The sequence below is a fragment of the Neovison vison genome, chromosome 10 (genome assembly GCF_020171115.1).
Source record: "Neovison vison isolate M4711 chromosome 10, ASM_NN_V1, whole genome shotgun sequence".
Lineage (NCBI taxonomy): Eukaryota > Metazoa > Chordata > Mammalia > Carnivora > Mustelidae > Neogale > Neogale vison.
In genome coordinates this window covers 61,803,097-61,827,563 of record NC_058100.1, presented here as the reverse complement: position 1 = coordinate 61,827,563, position 24,467 = coordinate 61,803,097, and the positions used below count along the sequence as shown (strand labels likewise).

General features: G+C 54.0%; 1 protein-coding gene across 5 annotated transcripts; it reads right to left on the bottom strand.

The window, feature by feature from the left end:
• Positions 1 to 2,159: 2,159 nt before the first annotated feature.
• On the bottom strand, positions 2,160 to 21,959 carry TLR5 (toll like receptor 5). 5 transcript variants are annotated; one of them, XM_044267442.1, is made up of 8 exons: positions 21,927 to 21,959; positions 13,804 to 13,965; positions 12,931 to 13,110; positions 8,807 to 8,927; positions 8,398 to 8,593; positions 7,257 to 7,336; positions 5,671 to 5,825; positions 2,160 to 5,540 (listed from the first exon to the last, which is right to left on the bottom strand). In XM_044267442.1, exons 7-8 carry the CDS (start codon positions 5,676 to 5,678, stop codon positions 2,960 to 2,962), a joined length of 2,589 nt encoding a protein of 862 aa, XP_044123377.1. In that variant the 5' UTR covers positions 5,679 to 5,825; positions 7,257 to 7,336; positions 8,398 to 8,593; positions 8,807 to 8,927; positions 12,931 to 13,110; positions 13,804 to 13,965; positions 21,927 to 21,959; the 3' UTR covers positions 2,160 to 2,959. The 5 variants fall into 5 exon arrangements, with proteins under 5 accessions (XP_044123377.1, XP_044123379.1, XP_044123378.1 ...); XM_044267444.1 differs by lacking the exon at positions 21,927 to 21,959 and having other exon boundaries at positions 13,804 to 14,017; XM_044267443.1 differs by lacking the exons at positions 12,931 to 13,110; positions 13,804 to 13,965; positions 21,927 to 21,959 and adding an exon at positions 11,299 to 12,109.
• Between the last annotated feature and the right edge of the window lie 2,508 nt (positions 21,960 to 24,467).

The following is a 24,467-nucleotide window of genomic DNA, read 5'->3' as shown; positions in this document are numbered from 1 at the left end:
GCCTGCCCTCAGAAAACAAACACTATCTCCAGCACAAAGTCAGGAATGGGGCCACCTTGTCCAGGTAACCCCGACCACAGCGCCAAGCAGGTCCTGCAAATTCCTTGCATGGTCTGTCCGTAGCACTGACATCTCCAGCTTTGCTTGGGGTCCCTGTGGAAGCAGCAGGACTTCCACAGACACTGTTCACTTGTCACAGTCCAAACATGACGCATCCAGCCCTTCCTCCCCCAGCTCTTGTGTAGCGACACTTAGAAAAATGGCCTGAAACAGAATTCTAACTGTTGGGTCTGCTGATGGGAGGGAAGGCAAATGAAAAGGATGTAAGAATGTTTGGGGGTTTTGCCAGAAAAGAGAAATTCAGGAATAAAGAGTGGCCTGTCGATTCAACAGTGGCCGGGACATCTGTGGTGAACAGCTCCCCATTAATCATGACAGAAACATCAAAAAGGTGCTTTCTAAATGTGCTTCATTAGGAAAATTACTACTATTCAGGTTTTTAAGTCAGAAGATTAGATAGGGTTGTGAAACGGACTCCATCCTCCTGTTCCGACCTACTGATCCCACAGATACCCTCACCCCTGTCCTTCCACAAGTCCGGGTTTGGCTTGGAAAACAGTCATGGGGACAGTCCCCCAAAAGCAAGGGGGCGCCTGGGCTAGCACCCCACCAGGACAAGGGAATGCCCTTCCAGCGGTCCTGACGCAAGACCAGGCTCCTGCAGCGTGGGGAGAAGCACGACTGCCCCACGGGGGCAGGAAGGTTTGTCCTGAGCCTTTACCATCTTCCTGATTCCTGGTCACAACTGTCCCTACAGCAGAGCCTTAGTGCGGTGGGTGTTTTCTGTCCTGCCTTTCCTAGTACAACGCCCACAAGAAGCTGCTTCTCTCTCTCTTCCTTCATCTCGCATCATCCCTCCGCTCCATCACCCCGTCTCTCCATCACTCCGCCCCACCATCCCCCTCATCCCTCCATGCCCCATCCCTCTACCCCTCATCCCCTCTTCCCCACTCCTCCATCCCCATCATCCTATCCCCCAACACCTTCATCCCCCAGAAAACCCATCCCTCCACCCCGTTATCCCCCATCCCCCACTCCTCCATCCCCAGCGTCCCTTCATCCGCCCCCATCCTCCACACCCTCATCCTCTACCCCCGGCCCTGCCACCACCCCACCCTCCATCACCCCATTCCTCCATCACACCATTTTCATCCCTCCACCCCTCCATCCCCCCAACTAATCTCTCCATCTCCTCATTCTAGTCCAACCCCTGGTTGCTCACAGAGGCTAAGACTGTCCCCCCACCCAGGAGTCCCGCACCATGCTGCATGGTTTGAAATGAGCCTCGGGCTCCTGGCCCTTCTGCTCTCCACCCAGGACCAGCACCTCCCCGGAGCTGGGCTTCCCAGCACACTTGATCCATTCACCACACCCTTATTAAGCATGTGCCAAGGATCAGGCACCATATGGGGCTCAGGATACAGTGATGAATAAGACAACGTCCCTGCCATCAGGGGCTCTGTCTAGGCCGGTGACAAAACTCTGTAGGGTTACAGGAAAGGGCAATTGTGCTAGAAAATTCGCCAGGAAGATGAGGAGGAAGACGGAGAGAAGGAATTCCTTCCCAAAACCATTCGTGGTCTCTGACAGCCAGTGAGGGTGGGACACAGAAGGAAGGTCTTCCCACGGAGCTTATAGTCCAAAGGGGTGAGCAGCCAGACAGGCTCACCGCTCTCACAGGAAGTCACAAGTGCTTGTCTTAGAAGAACAGGTTAGGTGCTGAGAATTTAAGAGCATTCTGGGTTGGAGGCCTCCCAGGAGGCTGGGTGGGTGGGGTTTTGAAGAACACAAAGCATGGATGGGCAGAGCTGGGAGAACTTTCCAGAAGGAAGAGGTGGAGGGTCGGGGTTTTGGGGGGGGGGGTGTTCCAGAGGAGTTAGGGCCAGGGGACAGGAAAGACATTTTGGAACACTGGGCCCCTGGCCTAAGGGCACCCCTCAAATATGGCAGCCGAGCTGGGGCTGCTGGGCTTAGGGGGCTGTGTGTGAAGCCACGGGCAATATTCTGGCACACCTTCCTTGGTTTAAATTTTCTTAATATTTTTGCAGAAAAACATTTCTGTATTAAAATAAACACACAAAAAGACAGAATGCAAAATATACAGAGACTTCTTTTAAGATTAAAAAAAATAAAATACAACTTCAGAGAAGTTTTGACTGCCTCCAGAAGGCCCCTCTGTGTGCGCATGCCCTTGGGGCCAGCAAGTTAACTAAGGAGAAGATCTGAGAAGCCTGAGGTCCTTGGTAGATAGCACCTGACATGTAGATAAAAAAGCAGGCCCAGAGAGGGGTTGTCATGTGCTTGAGGTCACACAGTGCCTGAGCAGCAGAATCAGGCCTGGAACCAGGCTCCCCATGTAGCACAGGGGATGAGCGGGGTGTGGGAGAGAAGGAAGGGGAACACAGACCACGTGTGAAGAAGAGCTCATGAGGAACAGGGAGAGCGCTATGGTCTCGACAAGATCCAGGTCCTCTCCAGCCAGCTTCTGTGGGCCAGTCCTTATCTCAGACAGAGCAGGACCGGCACCCAGCAGGGGCATTGTCCCTGCGGTGAAAGCAGGAGACACACCCTCTTTTCCATTCTTCCTCCTCAGTGTTGTTGTGCAGAGCACAGAGCACCCCTTGCCAACTGAGCAAGCACCAGAGAAAGGCTCTCAGCCACCTGGGATGCCTCTCCTCGTGCCCTTCCCATGACGAAGGTGTGTCCTGTTCGGTGAGTCTGGAGAGAACAGGATTCCTTTCCATTTCCGGGTCAGTGAGACCAGGAATCATGTGGCTATGAGAATTCAGAGCTATGTTGTTTTCCTAATAGAAAAAAAAAAAAAAAAAACCCTCCAAAACAGGACCCCAAAACAGTAAGAGTTATCCGTGGTGTGAGATTAGGGGGAAATGCTCCTTGGCTAGGAGACGGTCACCACAGCCTGCAGCTGGATGCTCCCATCCCTGATGGTGTTCTTCTCTCTCTTCAGAATGTGCTGGGAGAGTGTGTGAAGGAACCAGCCCACGTCCTGGAGGTCCTCGGGCCACCTCAGGTAGTGCCGTTTCCGCACAAACCCTGCAATGCCCCGGTGCTTCATCAGCTGGTACTGGGACAGGGACCCGACGATCACCAGGATGAGGGCACCGTCCGCATCAGACACACACCTGCTCTGGGCGTAGGCAAAGGCTTCCAGGCACCACCCGTCCCGGAGGAAGTGTCGGCTCACGAGGCAGACCACCTTCCTGCTGCCCCACACGGCATCCTGGATGTTGGCGATGTGCTCCCGCCCCGGGACAAAGTCTCTTTCTTCAAAGCACAGGTTGAATCTGTTCTGGGCACTATACTGAGCATCCAGGTGTCTGAGCAGAGCCCGCTGCACCCACGCAAAGTCTCTGCCGCTGAAGCAGAGGTATGCATCGTATCTGTACGGCTCGGACTCGTGGCGCTCGGCCTGGACCGTGGGCAGCAGTCCGCAGGCCGCCCTGTAGCAGACGAAGCAAAGGCCCCGGAGCTTGGTAGACACGAAGACTGTCATGAGGAACAGAGTCAGGGTCACCATGGAGGAGACGAAAAGAGACAACCGTAGGGCCTCCAAGACCTCCTCTTCATCACAGTCCTCCATGGAGACAGAGGAGAGGGGGGTCCCTGCGAGTGCGTTGGGGTACATGCAGGAGATGTCTGCCCCAGACCCAAGCACGGTGACGTTGGTCTGGTTGAGCCAAACAACGAGAGAACGGAGGTCACACTCACAGATGAACTTGTTGTGTGTTATGTCCACGGCGGTGAGGGACGCCAGCAGGTTGGGGTCCAGGGACAGGAGCTGGTTTCTGGACACGTCCAGCACCTCCAGGTTGGCAGGCAGGTCGCCAGGAGCAAGCGCCATCAGCCTGTTGGAGCTGAGGTCGAGACCCCTCAGCGCACTCAGATCGCCAAGGGCCCCCGGTGGGAGGAAGGTCAGGTAGTTATTGTTCAGATACAGGACCCGGAGCCGTGAAAGTCCCTTGAACACATCCCAGCAGAAGCCGGTTTCCCAGGCCAGCTGCAACATGTTTCTTCCAAGGAAAAGCGTTTCCAGGCTGAGGCTCCCTGCCGGGCCACGAGCACGGCCGCAAGAGGAAAAGCGGTTTTGATTCAGAATGAGGACCTGGAGGCCGGGGACCTGTAGGAGGAAATAGAGATCGTCCAGATCCTCCAGCCTGTTTTCTGACAAGTGGATGAAGCTGGCTTTAAGCTCCATGTCCGGCAAGGCCGCCAGCTTATTGCTACCCAAGAAGATGGTGTCTAGGCTTGGCAGGAAAGAGATTGTTTTAAGAGCATTGTCCCGCAGATCCAAGGTCTGTAACGTTTTCAGGAACCTGAAGGTCTGGCTCTGAATGATCCCAATATGATTGTTTTGGAGATCAATATAGGCTACCTGACGGAGTCCAGAGAAATCAGAATCATAAAGCTCCCCCAGGAGGTTGTAGGACATATTGAGAACCTGGAGGCTGTCGAGGCCATAAAACGCTTCTTCTGCAATCCTGCTGATCTTGTTGTAGGCCAGCTGCAGAAGCTTCAAGTCCTTAAGGGCCTCAAAGACTCGGAAGTTCAGGGAGAAGATGAAGCCATAGGACAGGTCCAGCCACAGCAGCGTGCTTCTGGCCAGGCCTGCGAACGTGTCCCGGTTGGGGTCCCTGATGTTCCGGAAGCCAAACCCGGGCCCCATAATATGGTGGGCCAGCACCAGGGAGGAGATCTGGCTCCCGCTGACAGCCCTGCTGAAGTTGCCTGTGATGTCTGCAGTCCAGCCATTGCCAGAAACATCCAGGGTCTCCAAGACCATGTTTTTGAAGGGGTTCATGCACGCGCCCCAGTCCATGGAGCCCCTGCTGTACAGCTGATTGGCGGCGAGGTTTAACAGAGAGAGCGTTTTCCCTTGCAGCGGCTGAAGCTCGTGTTCACACACGACGGGTATCTGGTTGAGGGAAAAATCAATGGACTTCAGGGAATTTAATTCCCAGAATGAAGGGTGAAGGTTAAGGCTTTGAATCTGATTTTTGGACAGGTCCAGGCGAGACAAAGACTCCAAATTTCTGAAATAACCATCTTTTAATGTCTTATCGGACAGACCACAATAGAAGAGTCTAAGTTCCTGCAGGCGGGGCAGCCCCTGGAAAGCATCGGGATCCAGGAAATCCACCTGACTCTTGCCCAGGTCCAAGACCCTGAGGTTGGGCAGGTTTCTGAAGGCCTCTCTGCCAATGGTAAAGGGGGTAAACTGAGCCCCGAGCTCCAGCAGCTGCAGCTGCTCCAGGAAGGGGAAGGACGTGGTTGTCACATTCCGGATATAGTTGAAGCTAAGCAGGAGGATCTGGGTGGTGCTGGGGACCGGCGGCACCTGGGTTAGGTTGCAGGATCGATACAAGGCCCTCTGGCCATCAGAGGTGCAGGAAGGAATTGTTTGCACAGGGCTGACCACGAGCATTACCCCCAACAGAAGGTCCAGGTGGCCTCCCATGATCCTGTGGGGAAGGAGGGAGGATGAAAACACAGCCGTCCCAGCTCAAGGCATCGCACTGGGTCCCTGGGCCTGGGGGGCACCCCCGTGACGCGCCAGCTCCCCGAGACCCCGCAGGCGTGGCCATGGCTTACATGTCCATGTAGATGGTGCTCTTCTCTCCGACTTGCACTGCGGTGCAGGGTGGTGAGCACTGTTCTAAGCACCTCAGAAATACCTGACCTTTACAACAAGTCCGTTTCTCATTCACTCGTTCATGCAATCACTCATTCAAGGTCTGCCGAGGAAGCTAAAGAAAACAGCAGGCAGAGACATATTTGTGTTCCCCTCCCCCCTCCCCTGCCAGGGACCACTCTTCCCCTGCCAACGGCTCTGTGGCAGCTCCCCACCTACCCTGCCCAGGGCATGGGCCGTCCACACCTCTGCCCTCGCTACACACACATGGCCTGTCGCATCACACAAACACTGGTCCTCCTCACCCTCCATGAGCATCAGACATGGCAGGTCAACATGACCTGCATGATGGGGTGGGCAGGTCTCAGGTCAGGGCATCCCCACTTGCATCTGGCTTGTGTCCCCAGCCCTATACCAGGTGGAGAGAGGCCCCACCTCCTGTGCCCGGGGTGCATTTGGCCTGCTCTCTGTGGAACCTCCAAAAGGAAGGAAGTACTCTGTGACTCTCAGGATGGAAAATGGGGCGAAGGTAGGAGGGGAACAGGAAGCAGGTGCGGGTCTGCACAGAGCGTTAACCCGCAGCCGCGTTGACAGCGTCCTGTGGCGCTGGACTCTGACTCTGCGGAGGTTTTGCTCCGCCTTGGGGTTGATCTGTGGTGGTTTCCATGGAAACCCTGAGGCTGAGACACCTAGATTACAGCAAATCAGAAGTGGGCGTGGAGCCGGAGTTGACCCCAAGCCTCCAAACCGCACATTTACTAATCAAGGGGAAGAACTCCGCGGAGCGAGATTGTCGACCAGGGCCCCTCATTTCTCTGCCATTCCCACCTGAAGCCGAGGCGGGGGACCAGGGCCACAGCAGCAGAGGCCCCTCACCTCCCGTGGGCCACTCGCCCTCCCTGTGGCCTGGAGACACCCCCTGCACACACGCACCCCGGGCCCATCCCCGCTCACTTCTGGCCTCTCCTTGCCTTCCCCAGGCGGCTCCCCTCCTCCCACTTCTGCAGTCTGGCTCCGCCTGTCTCCCGAGCATCATCTGCATGTCCACCATGTGCTGGGCGCTGTTTGGGACACAGGAGGGAGTGAACAAACAGATCACACTCTTCCTCGCAGGCTTGTTATAGTGCAGGGAAGTGGGAAAAGGGCGCCACCCAGCTGAAGAAGGAACATCAACCATCTACCGGGAGCACGGAGACCAGGACTGCCAGGGCAAGGGGCCGGCAGCTGTTTGTGGAGTGGCCAGGAAAGCCCTCCCCGGTGATGTTTTGAGCAAAAACCCGAGGAAAGAACAGGAAAAGGAGAGGCCCAGAGTCTGATGTGGGAGTTCCGTCACATGGGGCTCCATCTGCCTCCTCCAAATCTGTCCAACCTCAGCACCTTGGCACGTGCTGCTTCCTGTATGCCGCTCCCAAGGGTAGATCTCACATCCACACTTCCTCAAGAGTCTTTCCCCACACTCACTAGTTGCAACAACTCCCCACCCCTGACTCTCTGGAAACTAGCCTGTGTGTTTCTGTGAAAGCCACGATCCCAAGCCCTCAATCACCTTGTGCAGCCACGGGTTTCCTTGTCTGCTGTCGGCGATGTTGCCGTCAGTGCAGCAAGCGTTGGGAAGGATGTGTGCTGCTAAAAAGGAGAAACAAAGGGGAATGAGTCACCCCACTGGCGATCTGCGGAAGGAACTGCCTCTGCTAAGAAGAAAACTGCATTTTATCCACGAATCGTCCTGGAAACACAGGAGCTCCCGATGGGGAAGACGCCTCGGCCAGAGCATCCCGTGAGCACGTGGGAGGCTACAGGGGGTTCTGATCATGGAGAGGAGGTGACAGAAGCCTCCCAGGGAGCAAGGAGGGGGCTGTCCCACCAGGCCACCACAGTGGTGAAACCCATGCTCAAAATCACCTCAGAACCTGACTCTCTTCTCGGGGCCAACGGCATGTTGCTTGCACTGTTTTCCTAAATACTGACTTTTCCAGGTACATGACCACCTTGTGAATCTAGGAAGCTTGTACCTTTACCATTTGGAGCTTTAGGGGGACTTATTCACCCTTCCGGGAAAATCCCTTCATGGTGCGCAGGCCCCGGGGTGGGGGGACGCCCGGAACTGTGTGGGTACACATGCATGTGTGTGTGTATACATATGTGTGCTTTATGCACACACACGTGTGCACAAGTGTGTGCACTCACCTCTGCGTGTGTGCACGTGTTCACAAGGGTGCCGCACATCTGTCTGTAGGCACATGTGTGCACGTGTGTCTGTGCACACATAAGTGTGTGCGCGTGTGTGTGAGCCAGTTTACTCAGCCCTCATTTCTAAACGTCAAATGTAATTTTTAAAAAAGTTTAAGGAATGTCCATTGAGCATTTTCTTATGACTCTTAAATCCAGTACATGAAGGGGAGAGTCCAAATCACTCATTTTGCCTCCTCGTGTGCAGCTTCTATTAATTCATCATAAATGACTTTCCCTTTCATTTCTTTTGGATATTCCTGTTAGGGCACCTTATGTTGATCTCATTAAAATTAGGCATATGGGTGAATTAGATTAGAGCTGTGATTCCATTTCAAAATGGAAAAGTTTGGGGATTTAAACATTTGTCGTAGAAAGCTGCATTCATCAGCTTTCTGGGCTGCGTTCATCACTGCGGCCCAGAGACAAAGCTTCCAGTCCCTCCTGTCCCCGCTCACCAGAGGCACAGGATGATTAAAGCCGGAAGTTCTTCCCTTGCCTCTCCACCCACGTAGCTTGCGGTTCTCTCTCGCAGGGATGATCTCACGGAGTCCTGACAGCAGAACTGCCTCTTCCTTCCTCGGTGAATTTCTTCTGGGTTCAGGTGGGCCTTGGAGCCAGTGTCCTTGAGTTTACAGTAGACACACCTGCATTCTGGGAAGTGGGACTCAAGTTCAGGGTGATCTCAGTAGATAAGGTGGAGACCCACCAGAAAGCAAGTAGGAACGGGTGAGGCCAGATGTGGGGTTACGGCCCCACAGCAGCTCCAGAAGAGCGCCAGCCCTGCGCAGGCACCGGCTCTGGGACAACACCATCCCTGCCTTCCCAATTCCTGAGCAAACCAGCCAGGGAAGGGCAGCCTGGCACCTTCACGGAGACGAGACGAGAGACTGTGGGTCTCTGGTGGCAACCTGCATCGGGATCGTGCCTCCTGGCACATGCTCCGGGCTGCGATTCCAGAATCTGGGTTCTCAGGAGGCAGATTCTCCTAGAAACACACAGAGATTCTCAAATCTGCTTAGAAGGAGGATACAGGAAGAATACAGGAAGGGTGTGGGAGACACGAGGTTAGGGAAGACCACACTCTGTTTCCTGCAACCTTCTTCCTGTCTCACAGTGGGAACAGGGCCCTAAAGCAACAGGCAGGGACACACGTACGCCAGCCTCCCTGCCCAGCCGCAGACCACACTCTACAGTAGTTCTTAATACTTTGAGATCATGGACCCTTTGAGACTCCCATAGCTCTGATTCCTTGATCTCCAAAAATGCATATACACATAACAAACCAAACTGCCCCTAGCTTCGGGGGTTCACAGACCTCCTGACGTTGGCTCCTTCCAGGTCATCACTCACGTGGACCAACCAGCACATTTCACCTTCCAGAACAGGGCTCAGAAAACGTTCTGCAGAGACGCCTGGGTGGCTCAGTCCATTAGGCGTGTGCCTTTGGCTCAGGTCATGATCCCAGGGTTCTGGTATCGAGCCCCACACTGGGCTTCCTGCTCGGTGGAGAGCCTCCTTCTCCCTTTGCCTTTGACCCTCCCCCCTGCTCAAGCTTTCACTCCCTCTCTGTCTTTCTCTCTCAAATGCGTAAGTAAAAAAAAAAAAAAAAACCTTTAAAAAAATCCTTTAAAAATGTTTTTTAAAAAAGTTCTACAAAGGGCCAGATGGTAGTAAATATTTCAGGCTTTGCAGTCCGAATACCGCAGTTTGCCAACCTTTGTCCTTGAACAGAATAGAAACTTTGATTTCACAAATGAGGATTTTTAGTGAGTATAAGACAAATGTGTCCCGGTACCAAACCAGCAGTATTTGTAGGAAGAGCTCACTCGACCCCCACACTGCTGACTGTCTCACAGCTGCTATTTTGTTCCAACATCAGAATGAATTCTTGTCTTATGTAACCAGACAGAAAAACCCCTGCAGAGACACGCAAGCAAGAACACTGGCTCAGAATAACAGAGTCCAATTTTCTAGTTTCGATTTTGCCTTGTTCCAGGCAACTGCTTGCCTGGAGTCATCCCCCAAATGCGTGTTTCAGAGCTTGGCCCTGAACTTGTGGCAGTAACGAGGGCTATACCGGAGCCCCACGCAACACACTCCAAGATGCTGAGCTGTCAAGTCTATGGTACAGTGAGATGGGTAAGGCCAGATTTTAAAGAAAATTATTTAGGCGTATGTTGTACCACAAAGGGACTATGCAGACCGATTATCGTATGAAATGCAGGAAGGTGTGAAACACTACATTTCTACCTCTGAAGGGGGCTTTGGGGGTCAAGCTCCAGGACAGGTAAGCCGACAGGCGTGGGGATGTGTGACTGCCCAAGTGGAGGGTCCTGGAATGGGAGCCAGAAGCCAACGTGGGTTGAAGTAAATTTGAACAGGTCCTGTTGTAGGGCATGTCGAATCTAACAACGAGAAGCAAGCTGCGAAGTTGCTCCAGACCCCATCAGACGTCCATGAGAAGGTGGCAGGCAGCACGCGACAGCAGGTGTGGACAATCCGAGACAGAAGACCAAGGGCCTCTACGTGGGGCAAAGCAGGGGGAGCAGGAAGGGTGTGTGCGCGTGGAGCAAAGTTCAGAGGACCCGCTCACTTCTCCCCAGGCTCTGTTGCAGAGAGCGGACACCTAGAGCTGCTGGGAGCGGCAGGTGCAGGACACGGACATGCGCTCCTGAATCATTACAGAGCCCAAGATGGACAAGGCTTACGGTGTTAATGGTGTGTGCATCCGGCAACACACGCGTTCCTCCCCCCAGAATCCCATGCTACACAAATTCACGCAACAGAAACAGGGATTCTGGGGAGAGGGGGCTAGCATCTAAATCTTCCCCTTTGGTACCTAAAAACAACCTGATAGAGAGAAGGTAGCACAGTCACAGAGGTGTTATATAGCTGTGAAAGACACAGGACAGTAGGCCACCTCCACATTCAGGGCCGCAGAGCCTGTGTCCCAGGCTTGCACTGAACTGAGGGAGACAGGGGGCACAAGGGATCCCTGGAAGCAGGTGGACCGCTGTGACAGCAGATGTGGGTGGGGAACCAAGGTCCGTGACAGGTTGCCAAGTGTGTCGCGTTTATTCAAATGTGGGGTGGCTCAGCTGGGCCCGGTTTTCTTCATTTAAACCTAAGAAACTGGGCGCCTGGGTGGCTCAGTGGGTTAAGCCGCTGCCTTCGGCTCAGGTCATGATCTCAGGGTCCTGGGATCGAGTCCCGCATCGGGCTCTCTGCTCAGCAGGGAGCCTGCTTCCCTCTCTGTCTCTCTCTGTCTGCCTCTCTGTCTACTTGTGATTTCTCTCTGTCAAATAAATAAATAAAATCTTTAAAAAAAAAAAAAAAAAACCTAAGAAACTACTCACAAGCTCACATGAAATCCGCACCTCCTAGCACGTGAATCAAACGAGATGGTTATTCATATCACGCACTACATCAGTAGGGACTGTGCTCCAGCTCAAGGGTAAGGGTTCCAGTTCAGGAAAGGTAGAAGCTGCCGTGTGTCTGGGAGCCTGGTGAGCCTGCAGGATGGGCTCGGGGACCTGCTGGGTCTGGCGTGGACTCAAGATCTCAGAGGCTCAGGGACCTGGGTGCATCTGTTCCCCAGCCCTGGTGTGCTTCCACTTCAACAAGGGACAGACAAGCAAGGAAAGTCTCTCCCAGGATGGCAGGTCAGAGTCCCTGGGGAGCCCAGAGGAGGAAGTCCAGGGACAGGACACAGCCTTACAACAGGCCTCTGGACTCTCCACAAGGTTGAATTTTCTGCACACGCAAACCGGAGACTCCCTGGTATAGATGGAGGGTGCTTGAACTCAGCTGTCCTTTGAAATCACCAGAGACGTGAAAACAGTACAGGTACATGGGTCCGCACGAAGAGATGGTTTAGTTGGTCTGGGGACAGTGGGGACGTCCACTGACAGATGAGTAGGTTGACAAGACGTGGCATCCACACAATGTCCGAGTCAGTCTTGATGCAGAGGAGATACCAATGCTCGGTGTGACCTGGCGATCCTCGAGGACATCATGCCCAGTCACAGAGGCCAGAGACAGCGTGAGTCCATGTACGTGAGCTAGCTGGGGTCTGGACTCTGAGGGCCGTGGGAGTGGCACGGTCAGTGCAGCCCATCACCCCTGCCAAGCACTGTTAATTATGATAATGAGACTGGGGGGAAGAGGGCCAGCAGCCCTCCCATTTCAGTCGAATCCACTTAGCTTTGATCCCAGCCATTAAAGGAGCAAGTGCCCTTTCCTGAGCTAATGGCTGGGACAGCAGACAGGCTGGCTAAGCTCAGATGAGTTCTGGGCACGTCTTCACACTTAGCCCCAGCCAGGGGGGCCCCTCAATCCTTCACAGACCCTCTTGGTCCTGGGCCCCGTAAGCACCCGGAGTCTGAGCTGGGCTGGTGGTGGCCCACAGCGGGCAGGCACAGAGGTCTCACTGAGAAAAACACTAAGTTCATTTCCAAATGGGGATGGCGAGAGTTTCTCCAGAGTTCACGTAGCAGGGAAAATCCCGAACTGTATCTGAAGGCAGGGGTGGAGGGCTGGGTCCACCTTGCACAAAGGCTCGAGGCCAGGACACCAAGTGGAGTCAAAGGACATGCGTGTTTACCAGCAAAACACGGCATCCCGAAGACACAAACCTCCCAGGGGGCACCTGGGAGGCCATGCTGTCCTGAGGGCCATGTCTTTCCAAAAGCCATCTTTCTGTAAATCAGAATTCTGCTGCTGAGGACAGGTGTCCTCTCTTTGGTTCTCTGCCACGCTGCCAGCAGCCAGGACGTACCATGTGGCAGGTGTCCCCTGAGTGACTGAATTTGCCTCATCCCGCCTCTGGGCCATCCCTCCTGCTCTGAGGCCACCACTCCCCCCTCCCCCACCCGCACAGGCACTGTTGCCAGCGTGCTGGGGACTGGTGTGCATCCTCTGAGTCCCTGAAAGGATTGGTCTGGGCAGGAGCTGGTCCGGTCATGTCCCTCCTGGCAGGGAGCACTTACCTGTGAGCGCTACACCATCAGCATCCGAGAGTGAGTCTGTCCCTTGTTCTTCCCGCTCGTCTGGGCACAGCTGGAAATATCCCTCTGGGCACCTGTAGCACCCCTCCAAATTCCAAGCCCATTTGACCATTCCTAATCCTTGTTGTGTATTTCCATCTTCAGCCTACATATTCTTCAACCCTAGAGCAATAGGCAAGGTCAGACTGGGAGAAGCCTCCAGTGTGAACTCGGTGCAGCTGGTGGCCAGTCCTGCGAGATTCACCCCAGGACACTGCCAGCATCGACTCCCCTCCCCTCTGGACATGGCTCTGCCCCCACCCCCACCTGGGCAGGGCGGAGACCTCCCAGCTGGTCCCCCAGTGACACACGCCCCTCTCACTCAGCTCTGGTCAGCAGCCTCACTGGCTCCTTGTGCCCCTGGAGGTCATACTCTTGGGGGCTGAAGGCTTCGGGGCCAGTTGCCACGGACTGTGGATGAACTCAGCCAGCCTGCCCACCTGGTGGCAGTCTGGGCCTCTGCCCCAGACCTAGGCTGCAGTCCTGGGACCTATCCTCCACCCAAGTTCCCTGCTGAGGCTGGACCCCAGGCTTGGAGGGCTTCTGTCCGTCCCATGGGCTCATCCAGGGCCAGCTCCCCTACCAAACAATCCTCACACCCCTCTGGCCCCATTTTATCTCCCTGCCCTGATGTGCCAATCACACCCGTATGACAACATATTCATTATGTCATGCCTGACCGCCAAGAGTGCACAATCCTTGAGGGCAGGGACCCCATTTTTATTCATGCTATATACCTGAAGTAGCGTAGCTTAAACACCCCAGTAATATTCCCTGCTGATTCTCTGAAGATTTATTTCCATCAGGAGCACTCACCTCCCAGGCCTAACACAGGGAGCTCCAGACATGGCCTCCTTATTCTAGGGGCCCAGACCCCCGACCGTTCCACTGCTTCTGTTCCCGAGACCACAGGAGCTTCATCAGTGATGGGGGTGGTCAGCTAATTTGGTAAAATCAGAAGAAAGGGCTTTGCTTTTCCTAAAGGAGAGAAGCTAATTAAGGAGGAGAAACAGAAAACGTTATGCACGTGTTTTTCTTTTCTTTTTTGCTTTTTAAAGATTGTATTTATTTATTTATTTCGAGAGAGAGAGAGAGCACACACGCATGAGCAGTGGGGAGGGGCAGAGGGAGAGGGAGAGAGAATCTCAAGCAGACTCCGCACTGAGCACAGAGCAGGACACGGGGCTCAATTTCATGACCTGAGCAGAAACCAAGTCGGATGCTCAAGGAACAGAGCCTCCCGGAGGCCACTGTGTACTGTTTTGCTATGCCATACAGCGATTGTCTTTGTGGAGGAATTCGCAATTACAGCTGGGTCTCTTATGGAGCGGAATTTTAATTGGAAAAAACCAAGACCGTTTTGTGAGTCAAGGCACGTGGAACTTGAGAGCTGAAGGTTCCTGGAAACCTCGGGCCCAGCCCCTGTTCAGAAGGTGGCTGCCGGAGCCAGGCAGGCAGGCAACTTGCTTCCCTGGCACCCAAGAGAGGGAAACTCTACCCTTTCACAATCAAAAGCATTCCTCAACGAATCTGAGCGGTGCTGAGGAAGGGTCTTGTGGGACCGTCCATGAAATCCCCGCGGGCATTTGGCGACTGAGGTTCAACCAAGCCAGGGACACAGTGTAAGCGCTCTGAACAGTGGTGAGCGCGGGACTTGCGGGTTTCTGGGGCAAATGCGAAGGTTGCCATCAGAGTGGGACATTTCTAAGTAGGCCAGCAAGGTAAGTTAGGGCCGAGTGAGGCAACACTGAGGAGGACACCACCAGGGCTCAGATGGAGAAGGAGGGGTCCTGCCGGTGGGAGACGTCTGGCGCTTGGCCTCTCTGCAGACCGATCTCACCCATGCTCAGAGAGGCCTGGCGCTTGCTCCAGCTCACACAGCTGTTACACTGGGGACTGGGGCTTACATCCAGCAAACTTAGTCATCATTTTGATCTTCCAAAATACCCGAAGCGGAATACACGGGGAAGCAGGTAGAGAGCCCCAGTGGGTGCTCTGCACAGAAATCACATGGAGACCTTGCTGGTTAAGCTGGTTAAGTCAGCAGGCTGGGCTGGGAGCTGAGACTCCGCCCTTGGAGCAAGCCTCCAGGAGATCCTAACCGGGCGGGTTCCCCGACCCACCACGGCAGCCTAAGTGGCAAGTGACTTGTCCTCCGTCACTGCTCACTGTTGACGAGATGCTGCGGGATCACTTCTGAGTTCGCCCCCAACTCTTCGCAGCCCTGAAGGTGTAGCATCAAATGGTTGCAAACGGGGATCAGTTGAAGCCTCTTGGAGGGGGTGGGACAAGCCTCACGGGTTCAGGCGCAGCGGAGCACACAGGTGCGCGGGACGCTCCCCCAGCCTACCGGCAGGGGGCGGCAGAGGCGGGCTCCGCGGGCCCGCAGGGGCGGGGGCGCACGGGGAGCGGGGCTCGCTCCCACCCGGATGTCTTCTTCCCCAGCCCGGTCTCAGAAGGGACTGTCCACCCCGCCCACGCGCGCTCGGAGCTCTACATCTGATGGGCTGGGAGAATCGGAACGAGGACCAAGTTTGCAGCTGGATTCAAGTGCTGGCTCCCAGTTTAATGGACGTGTGACCTGGAGCAAGCAAGCACCTAGCCTCTCTGAGCACCAGTGCAATCATCCTTGCACTGGCGACAGAAAGTGTACTTCCCCAGGGACACCCCGGTGCCCAACCCAGAGCAACCGGTTACTGACACGAAACCCGTTAACGCTTCTTGCCTAAGTACACAGACATCATTTATCCGAGGGCACCTCGCTGGAAACGCACTCCCTTTAGGAACCACCGAAGGAGAGCACTGAGAAGGAAACGGAGCTTCTCCCAATACTGGAGCGATCTGCTGCTTTCCTTTTCCGCCCTCACAGGAAGTTATGTAAAATCTTGCCTGATGGCCTTTAATGTCTTCAGGAAGTTATGTAAAATCTTGCCTGATGGCCTTTAATGTCTTCAGTGGTGGTCCCCTCCACACCACTGAGGCATGCAGAGGCACCCATATTCTTTTTTTTTTTTTCCCAATTTATTTATTTTCAGAAAAACAGTATTCATTATTTTTTCACCACACCCAGTGCTCCATGCAAGCTGTGCCCTCTATAATACCCACCACCTGGTACCCCAACCTCCCACCCCCCCGCCACTTCAAACTGTTTTTCAGACTGTTTTTTCAGAGTCCATAGTCTCTCATGGTTCACCTCCCCTTCCAATTTACCCAAATTCCCTACTCCTCTCTAACGCCCTTTGTCCTCCATGCTATTGGTTATGCTCCACAAATGAGTGAAACCATATGATAATTGACTCTCTCTGCTTGACTAATTTCACTCAGCATAATCTCTTCCAGTCCTGTCCATGTTGCTACAAAAGTTGGATATTCGTCCTTTCTGATGGAGGCATAATACTCCATAGTGTATATGGACCACATCTTCCTTATCCATTCATCCGTTGAAGGGCATCTTGGTTCTTTCCATAGTTTGGCGACTGTGGCCATTGCTGCTATAAACATTGGGGTACAGATGGCCCTTCTTTTCACGACATCTGTATCTTTGGGGTAAATACCCAGGAGTGCAATTGCAGGGTCATAGGGAAGCTCTATTTTTAATTTCTTGAGGAATCTCCACACTGTTCTCCAAAGAGGCTGCACCAACTTGCATTCCCACCAACAGTGGAAGAGGGTTCCCCTTTCTCCACATCCTCTCCAACACATGTTGTTTCCTGTTTTGTTAATTTTGGCCATTCTAACTGGTGTAAGGTGATATCTCAATGTGGTTTTAATTTGAATCTCCCTGAGGGCTAATGATGATGAGCATTTTTTCATGTGTCTGATAGCCATTTGTATGTCTTGATTGGAGAAGTGTCTGTTCATATCTTCTGCCCATTTTTTGATGTGTTTGTCTGTTTCGTGTGGGTTGAGTTTGAGGAGTTCATTATAGATCCTGGATATCAACCTTTTGTCTGTACTGTCATTTGCAAATATCTTCTCCCATTCCGTGGGCTGCCTCTTTGTTTTTTTGACTGTTTCCTTTGCTGTGCAGAAGCTTTTGATTTTGATGAAGTCCCAGAAGTTTATTTTCGCTTTTGTTTCCTTTGCCTTTGGAGACGTATCTTGAAAGAAGTTGCTGTGGCTGATATCAAAGAGATTACTGCCTATGTTCTCCTCTAAGATTCTGATAGATTCCTGTCTCACGTTGAGGTCTTTTATCCATTTTGAGTTGATCTTTGTGTACGGTGTAAGAGAATGGTCGAGTTTCATTCTTCTACATATAGCTGTCCAGTTTTCCCAGCACCATTTATTGAAGAGACTGTCTTTTTTCCACTGTATATTTTTTGCTGTTTTGTCGAAGATTAATTGACCATAGAGTTGAGGGTCCATATCAGGGCTCTCTACTCTGTTCCACTGGTCTATGTGTCTGTTTTTATGCCAGTACCATGCTGTCTTGGTGATCACAGCTTTGTAATAAAGCTTGAAATCAGGTAAGGTGATGCCGCCAGCTTTATTTTTGTTTTTCAACATTTCCTTAGCGATTCGGGGTCTCTTCTGATTCCATACAAATTTTAGGATTATTTGCTCCAGCTCTTTGAAGAAGAGGCACCCATATTCTGAAGACAGTATGTTGCAAACCCAACAAAATGGCTTCTCTTCAGTCTGTTCATTACACATTCCTTAGTACAGGTTTAAAACATCTGACTGAAGAAAGTAATTCCATTTGGGTGATTTTTAAAGACCAACAACTAGCAGGACCCCCTTTAAACTCCTTGAGAATAGAGAGCTCACCAAGGAACTGAATATCCCTCTCCGTCTGCAGAAAATTCACGTCTGAGGCTCTTACAGTGCCCCCAAATGCAACTTGGTAAAGTCAGCGTGCAGGTGGCCAAACAAATTGCCTGGAGGGGCAGCTGCAAGGTCTGGAGCCAAAGCCCCCAACAGAAAGCTGAGAAGTGCCCCATTGCATCCCCTGAAGTAATGACAGATCTCTGCAAAGGCAGAAATTATCGTCATTGTGATGTAAATTGAGGCAGCTGTCAGGAGGCACAGGGAAGGAAAACCTATTAAACTTTGATCTGTTAGACTAGGAGAATGGAAATGTGAAGAGAGATTACACAGCACTTGAGAAGGGAGGGTGAGGGGGGAGCCAGGCCAGGAGGAAGAGTCCAGGGTCTCCCCAGCCAGGGGCGGGGAGGAATGTGGGAGGGAAGATTTCACTGGTGGCTCTGAAAGGACTGGGAACAGGGGCGGCTGGGGAACACACCCCTACTCTCAACCCTAGGGAGGTTCATGAGGTGGGATCCACCCTGGGCTGACTGCCCGAGGCTGGGCTCCATTCTGGGTGGGGTGGACTTGGCCAGAGACTTGGCTCCAATTAGCTGTGGGTGATAACTTCCAAGATGCAGGACCGCAGGGCCAAAGCCCTAGGCGGGGAGAGGGGAAAGCCAGGTTCTTGTCCTCCTATGGCCACCATCGGGGCATCCTTGACAAGTTTAATTTCCCTTGTCCCCTTTCTGTATGCTTATCATGATGAGGGTGACCTGGAAGCCAGGTGTGTGGCTGGAGAAGCTTGCAGGGTCTTCCCACTTTTGTTTCCCCAACAGAGGTCAGATCTCTTATCATTAAGACAAACAGCATCTTCTCCTGATTGGATCACTGCTCCCTTCAGGGCCAGTTCCTCAGACAGGGAGCCTTAGAAGGGCCCCTTGTCTCCACTGCCTGTTAGCTGGCCTCTACTGGCCCCCCACCTTCCCTACGGGTGCCCCCTGCTGGCCCCCCCTTCCCTAGGGGTGCCCACCTCCTCCTCGATTCTTGTCTGAATCTCCCCAGTGTCTTCTGTAGCATGGACTCTTGGACCCCTGTTTCTTCTTGCAGTGCCTCCTCCTTTGTCATCCTTGACTTTCATCCCATCTTTCTGTCATTCCATTTTCCACCTCTCCCTTCTCCTCCCCCCACCCCCTGGCTCATGGATCCCCTTTGCTCCCACAGGTTGGATTATCCCCAGCACTCATGCTCCCAAGTAACTGGCTCTGGCTCTGGCCTCACCTGGACTCAGAGTAAGAAGCATGTCAGTGGACCCGTCTCTCGTGACACCACCATGCTCCGCCACAGGAGCCGTCAGCCAGGGAGAGCAGGGAGCCGTCTCCACAGAGGCTGCCAAGCAGCATGGTCAAGGGTGGGAGGGAGCCCAGGCCCCCATGGGCAGAGTGGCCAGGAAGGTGCAGCTGTGAGCTTGTGGGACAGGAGGGGCTGGGGCTAGACAGGCTATTCTGCTGCCAAGAAGGACCTGCATTCTGTCCTGGGGGCTGTGGGGGCTTCTGGGGTTTGTACTCCTGCTGCTGCACTGAACACAAACTCCTCAAGCCCCCTGGGGTCTGGCTCCACTAAATGTACCCAGTCTCACAGTCCCAGGAAGAGTGCTCAGCCCACACTTTCTGCACCGAGTGGGCAAGGCACTTCCCGGTGTCCTGTGTGTGGCTGGGCTGCAACCAAGGATTATTTACCAAATGCTTGCTCTGTGCCAACACCAGCAGTGGCTCAGAGGGTCCCTAGATGAGGGAGACGTGGCCCTGCTGCAGGAAGTGGGGCAAAGACCCCTCCCGTCTGAAGGGCAATTGGGGGGGGGGTTGGGGCAAGAGCACCTACAGAGGTCCATGCAGAGAGCAATGGAAGCCAAAAAAGGGGCTCTCCAGCTCTGCCTGTCTTCATTGGAGAAGGTACCCTCTGACCTGCTGAGGATTACCCAACAGGACATCCTGGGCAGGAGAGCAAATGCTGTAAGGGCCTATTCAACCAGAGCAGCCCCACCCCAGTTGAACTGCCATTTTGTTGTAAAACTTAAATTGACTCTGCCCCCTGCCCCCTACCCAGGGGAACTTAAGAACAAGTCCCAGAAACCAGTCCCAGGTAACAAAGCCCAAATACAAGGGTGGGCCAAGCCAGGTTGAGGTATTCAATCAGTGGGGGCGCATACTGTCTCCTAGCTACCAGGGGTATGGGCCCCGCCCTTTGGGCACCTTTTGGGTGCCAATTCTGACCAAGGTGATAGGCTGGTTCAAATGTCTACTAGGGTAAATTGTAATTCAATTGGTCACCTAGCATGACTGTGCAGCTTTCTCTGTGTGTTACAATTTCATTGACCACCTATGTGTGGCCAGGCCCAACCACGTGGCCTTTGCTCTATAAAAGTTAGTCGGTGAAACAGATAGGGGTGGTCCTCTCTGTAAGGGGCGGCCCCGACCGGTCTGTTTGACGGTCAGTTTGATTCTTGATGCTTGGCGTGAAAAAAAGTTTTGCTTGACCTTTGCTTTGTATCAGTCTCGCTCCTTTAATCACGGACCCATTATTGGGGGACCCAACAATGTAAGGAAAGTGAGGCATACAAAAAAAAAAACCTTCTGGAAGGTCAGCATGTCAGGAGACACAAAGAGAGTGGCCAAAGCTGGAAAGGGAGGCAGCAGATCTGGACTGCACATGGCTGACAGTAAGGGCCTTTGTAAGTATCCGTAGCCTTCAAATATTATCCTTGGGCCTTCTTCCCCTGCCCGGCGCAGTCCCTGACTGCCATTTCTAAATCCCGAGGAAGACAAGTAGCTCCCCACAGCCCTGCTGTCTTGAGCAGCCCACACTGGCTGTCTTTCAACCAGCAAATGACAGCACACAATTTTGCGCTCAGCCGCTCTCACAAGGGATGACCCTGAACCTGGAGCCTCTGGAGGGCAGGAACAGTGCCGCAGCCTGGAGTGAGCCCTGCAGAGCAAAGCACACACGGGCTGAGGGCTGCAAAGCCGGCACTGGCAGTCACCCTAGCATGCAGCCAGACTGAAGTTTGGACCTGCCTGCTGCATTCCTTTCCACGAAACGAAGCACGAAATGAGCACATCCGGACCCAGGAACTGCACGTTCCAGAGCTTTCTGCTGAGTCTATAAGCATGCAGAAATGAACAAGCAGGCCTATTCTGGTTTCAACACTCAGCAAAGCTGAACTTCCTCATGCACGCAAATGAACAAAGAAGGCTCTGTGATGCTAGACACAACCACCTAAGAAGTCTTTCTTCCAAAAATACAAAGCCAAAAACCTGGCAGGGCCAGCTTTGCATTCAGATCATAGCAACTCAATACTCCCTGCTTTGCTTAGAGCTGACACACTCAGGACAATCTCGTGACAACTCAGGGTGGGGGTACCGTGGAGGCTGAGAGGCACGGGTGACTGCTTAAGTGTGCTTAGTAATTAGCTCTGGCCTGGACCCTTCCTCTGGCACCCCATGGAACCTGCCTGCAACCCCACAATTAAGGGATCAGTTCATAGTACCACAGAACTTCCCCCACGGCCCTGCCCCACCATGTCCCCTGTAACTGGCTGTGCCTGCCTCACTGGTAAGTTGCTGGCCACTGTGTTCTACCCACGAGAACAAGGATGAAGCAAGTCAGGGGTCCATGGGTCCTGGACAGATTTGTCAACGCTCAGCCAGGCTGAGTAAACACAGAGAAAAGTGACTCGGCCACACTCATCTGGTGGGGCACTGGCTGCTCCCCAGGGTGGCCACTGCCAGCATCAGCATCCCCAGGGCTCCTTTCCAGGCACTGAGCAAGAGGACAGCATCCTATTTGTGCCTGACCTTCAAATAGGACATCATACTGACTGGGTCATTCATTGCTCGGGGACACTCCCTAAGAATGCTGAGGTTACTTAAGCTGCTTGTTGTGGGTCACTGTGCAGGACAGCTGTGTTCAAACACTAAGTGACTACACACACAAGCCACGGGGAGGAGAAGGCCCCTGCTGCCGATTCCCACCCAACATGGTCTCTGCAGATAGGCTTCCTGGGGCAGCACACCCCTCACTCCTAAGAAAATCAACCAAATCCACCCTCACGCCTGGGAGTATGTCATTCCAGCCATGTTTTCCCCTGTCTTCATCGGCAGATTGTTGATAACATAAAGGCCAACAATATTTACCGTGGAGCCTGCTTTCCCGGTGCTCTCGGTGGGCGGGGCTCAGGCTCTTAGTCGGGCAGCTGGGCAGCGTTCTGGGATTTCCACGGCACCCGCGGGCCTGGCTGGCTCCCTTTTCTAAGACAGTGAAGCCATCTGCCCCGTTCCAGATGGGGACGAAAGCGAACGTGACAAAGTCTGACAGCTTTCCAAAGGTGGGGTGCAAGTGACGTCGAGAGAGAGCCAGGGCTTCGCGGTGGGCCACCCACCGGCCACCAGCCCGGCACTAGCCGGCCACCGAGGGTCCCGGGAGGAGAGCAGGAAGCGGCCTGGGACGCCCCCGGGTGGCGCCCGACCCCGCCGGCAGCCCGGTCCCAGTCCCGTCCCCCGCCCCGTCCTCGTACGCGGCCCGGCGTCCACCTCCGGTGAAGGCTTGCTAGCGCCTCCGAGCGCTCCTCCCAGCCCCTCCTCCTGGAAGGTCCGGGGCAAGGCGCCCCCGAGCCCCACCCACCGTCCCGCCCCCATTCCCGCCCCCGGACGGATCCGGGCCCTCCCACCTGCCCGGACTCCGCCCCTATCCCCGCCCTCAGACAGACCCGGCCCTGCCCACCGGAGCAGCTCTGGCTCTGCCCACCTGCCTGCTTTATTCCTGCCTGCCTGCTCGGCCCCGCCCACCACCCTGCCACATCCCCACCCCTCCCATCGTCCAGGCCCCACCCACTTGCCCGTTCGGGCAAGCCCCGCCCCCGTCAGGCCCGGATCTGCGGTCCAGGCCACCATTTTCAGCTCATTGACCGGTGGACGGACCTCCTGCTCCAACCCTGGGGCCCATCGGAGGCGCCCCAGATGCTCTGCGGCTGCGGGGACGAGGAAGAATGTAGGGGACCCGTGGACTTGGGGGCCTGGAGGCTGGGGCAAGTGGGTGCTGGGTGCTTGAGGCGCCCTGGAGCCAAGGGAACGGGGCTGACCCTGGACTGTCATTGGGGTCATCCAGGCCAGCAAGGCCACCCCTCCTGCCCTGGTGCAGAGGAGACCTGGAGTAACCCTACAAAGACACAGCTGAGCTGGCGAGGAGGAGCTCTTCCGTGCTCCTAGACTCCCCGCACAGAGCTCCCACCCCTTGTCCAAACCTCCAGCCAGATTTCCAAGATTCTGAGACACTCAGAGCAGCCTGTGGTGGTGCAGGGGCTGGATCCCAGGACGCTGAGATCGTGACCTAAGCAGATGCTTAGCCAACTGAACCACCCACACGCCCCACTACTCTGGATTTTAATGGACAAATCAAGTGACAAGTCTTCCGTTCTGAGCAGCAAAGACTTTGGTCACCAGCTCCTCCCAAGCCATAAAGAGAGAGAGAACAGGGGGCTCACTCAAGGGCCACATGTGAGGAGACCCTAGCGGTTCTGGCCATTCACGTGGAAGTTGTCACTCCCCCCCGCCCCCGCCCAGTGACCTCATCTGTCCAAAGACAGGGCCATGGAGCAGGACTGCGCCCCTTGGGGCCAGGAGCAGCACTGACGAGTGGGCCCTGGAAATTTCTGGGCATCCTAACACGGTCTGGGATGTTCCTCCCTTCCCCACACCGTCTTGGGAAGTCCTACTCATTTGCTTTCGCCAGTGAAGTGTCTGTGTGTTTTTATGAGACGGGCACTGTGCAGGGTGGGAGGGATGTGATATCCAGAGCTGACATTTACTGAGGGCTTGCCATGTGCTCTGCTCTGTTCTGTATGTGCATTAACTGATTTGTGGAATCAGGAAACACCGGGAGGACAGGAGCATGACAGAAGGTAGACTGGGAAGGGTAGGTTGAGCTCAGTTCAGGAAGCACTGGTGTGAGGCTGTCTGTGGGAAGGGCAGGTGGCACCATTGAGCAGACAGCTGAAGTTGTATGGGGAGACAGGCCGGGAGGCATCAGGACAGAAGTGACAGCTGGAGACATCTGTGAAAAACCGCATCTAGAAGACTGGCAAAGTCAAGGCCAAGGAAAGGGAGTAAGAGTTTGTGAAGACAAAGACTGTTAAATGTAATTATGTTCAAATAAGACCCCCTGTTCATCCAAAAATTTCATTTAAAGATTGCAGGGGCAGGAAAGAAAACTAGGAAGATTCTCGCAATTCCCGTAACCACCAAAAAGCAAGAATCCAGATTATATGAAGAAGCCACACAAATCAGTAAGGAAAGAACAGGGAAACGGACAAAAGAAGCAGGCCGGTACTCCCTCCAGAAGAGCAAATCCAAGACCGTCATGGAATATATAAAGGAGAAAGGCCAGACCTCATCCTATGATCTGAGAAAGTCAAATGTTGACCCAAAATAAAAAGTCTGGTAATAACAAGCGTTGGTGATGATATGAAGTGACAGAAATGTTGCCAGAGGGCACGTGAGCTGGCATGGGCCCCGGGGGAAGCGGACACTCACTACCTAGGACAGCTGAAGGTCCATGTCTCCTGACCCCCAGAAATTCCATGCCTGCCCAGGTATGGCTGGGAGTTGGCACACGCCACAGGACATATGGGAGGGTGCTCAATTTTTAGAACAGTGCCCAGGGATTCCCACCCCCTGGCA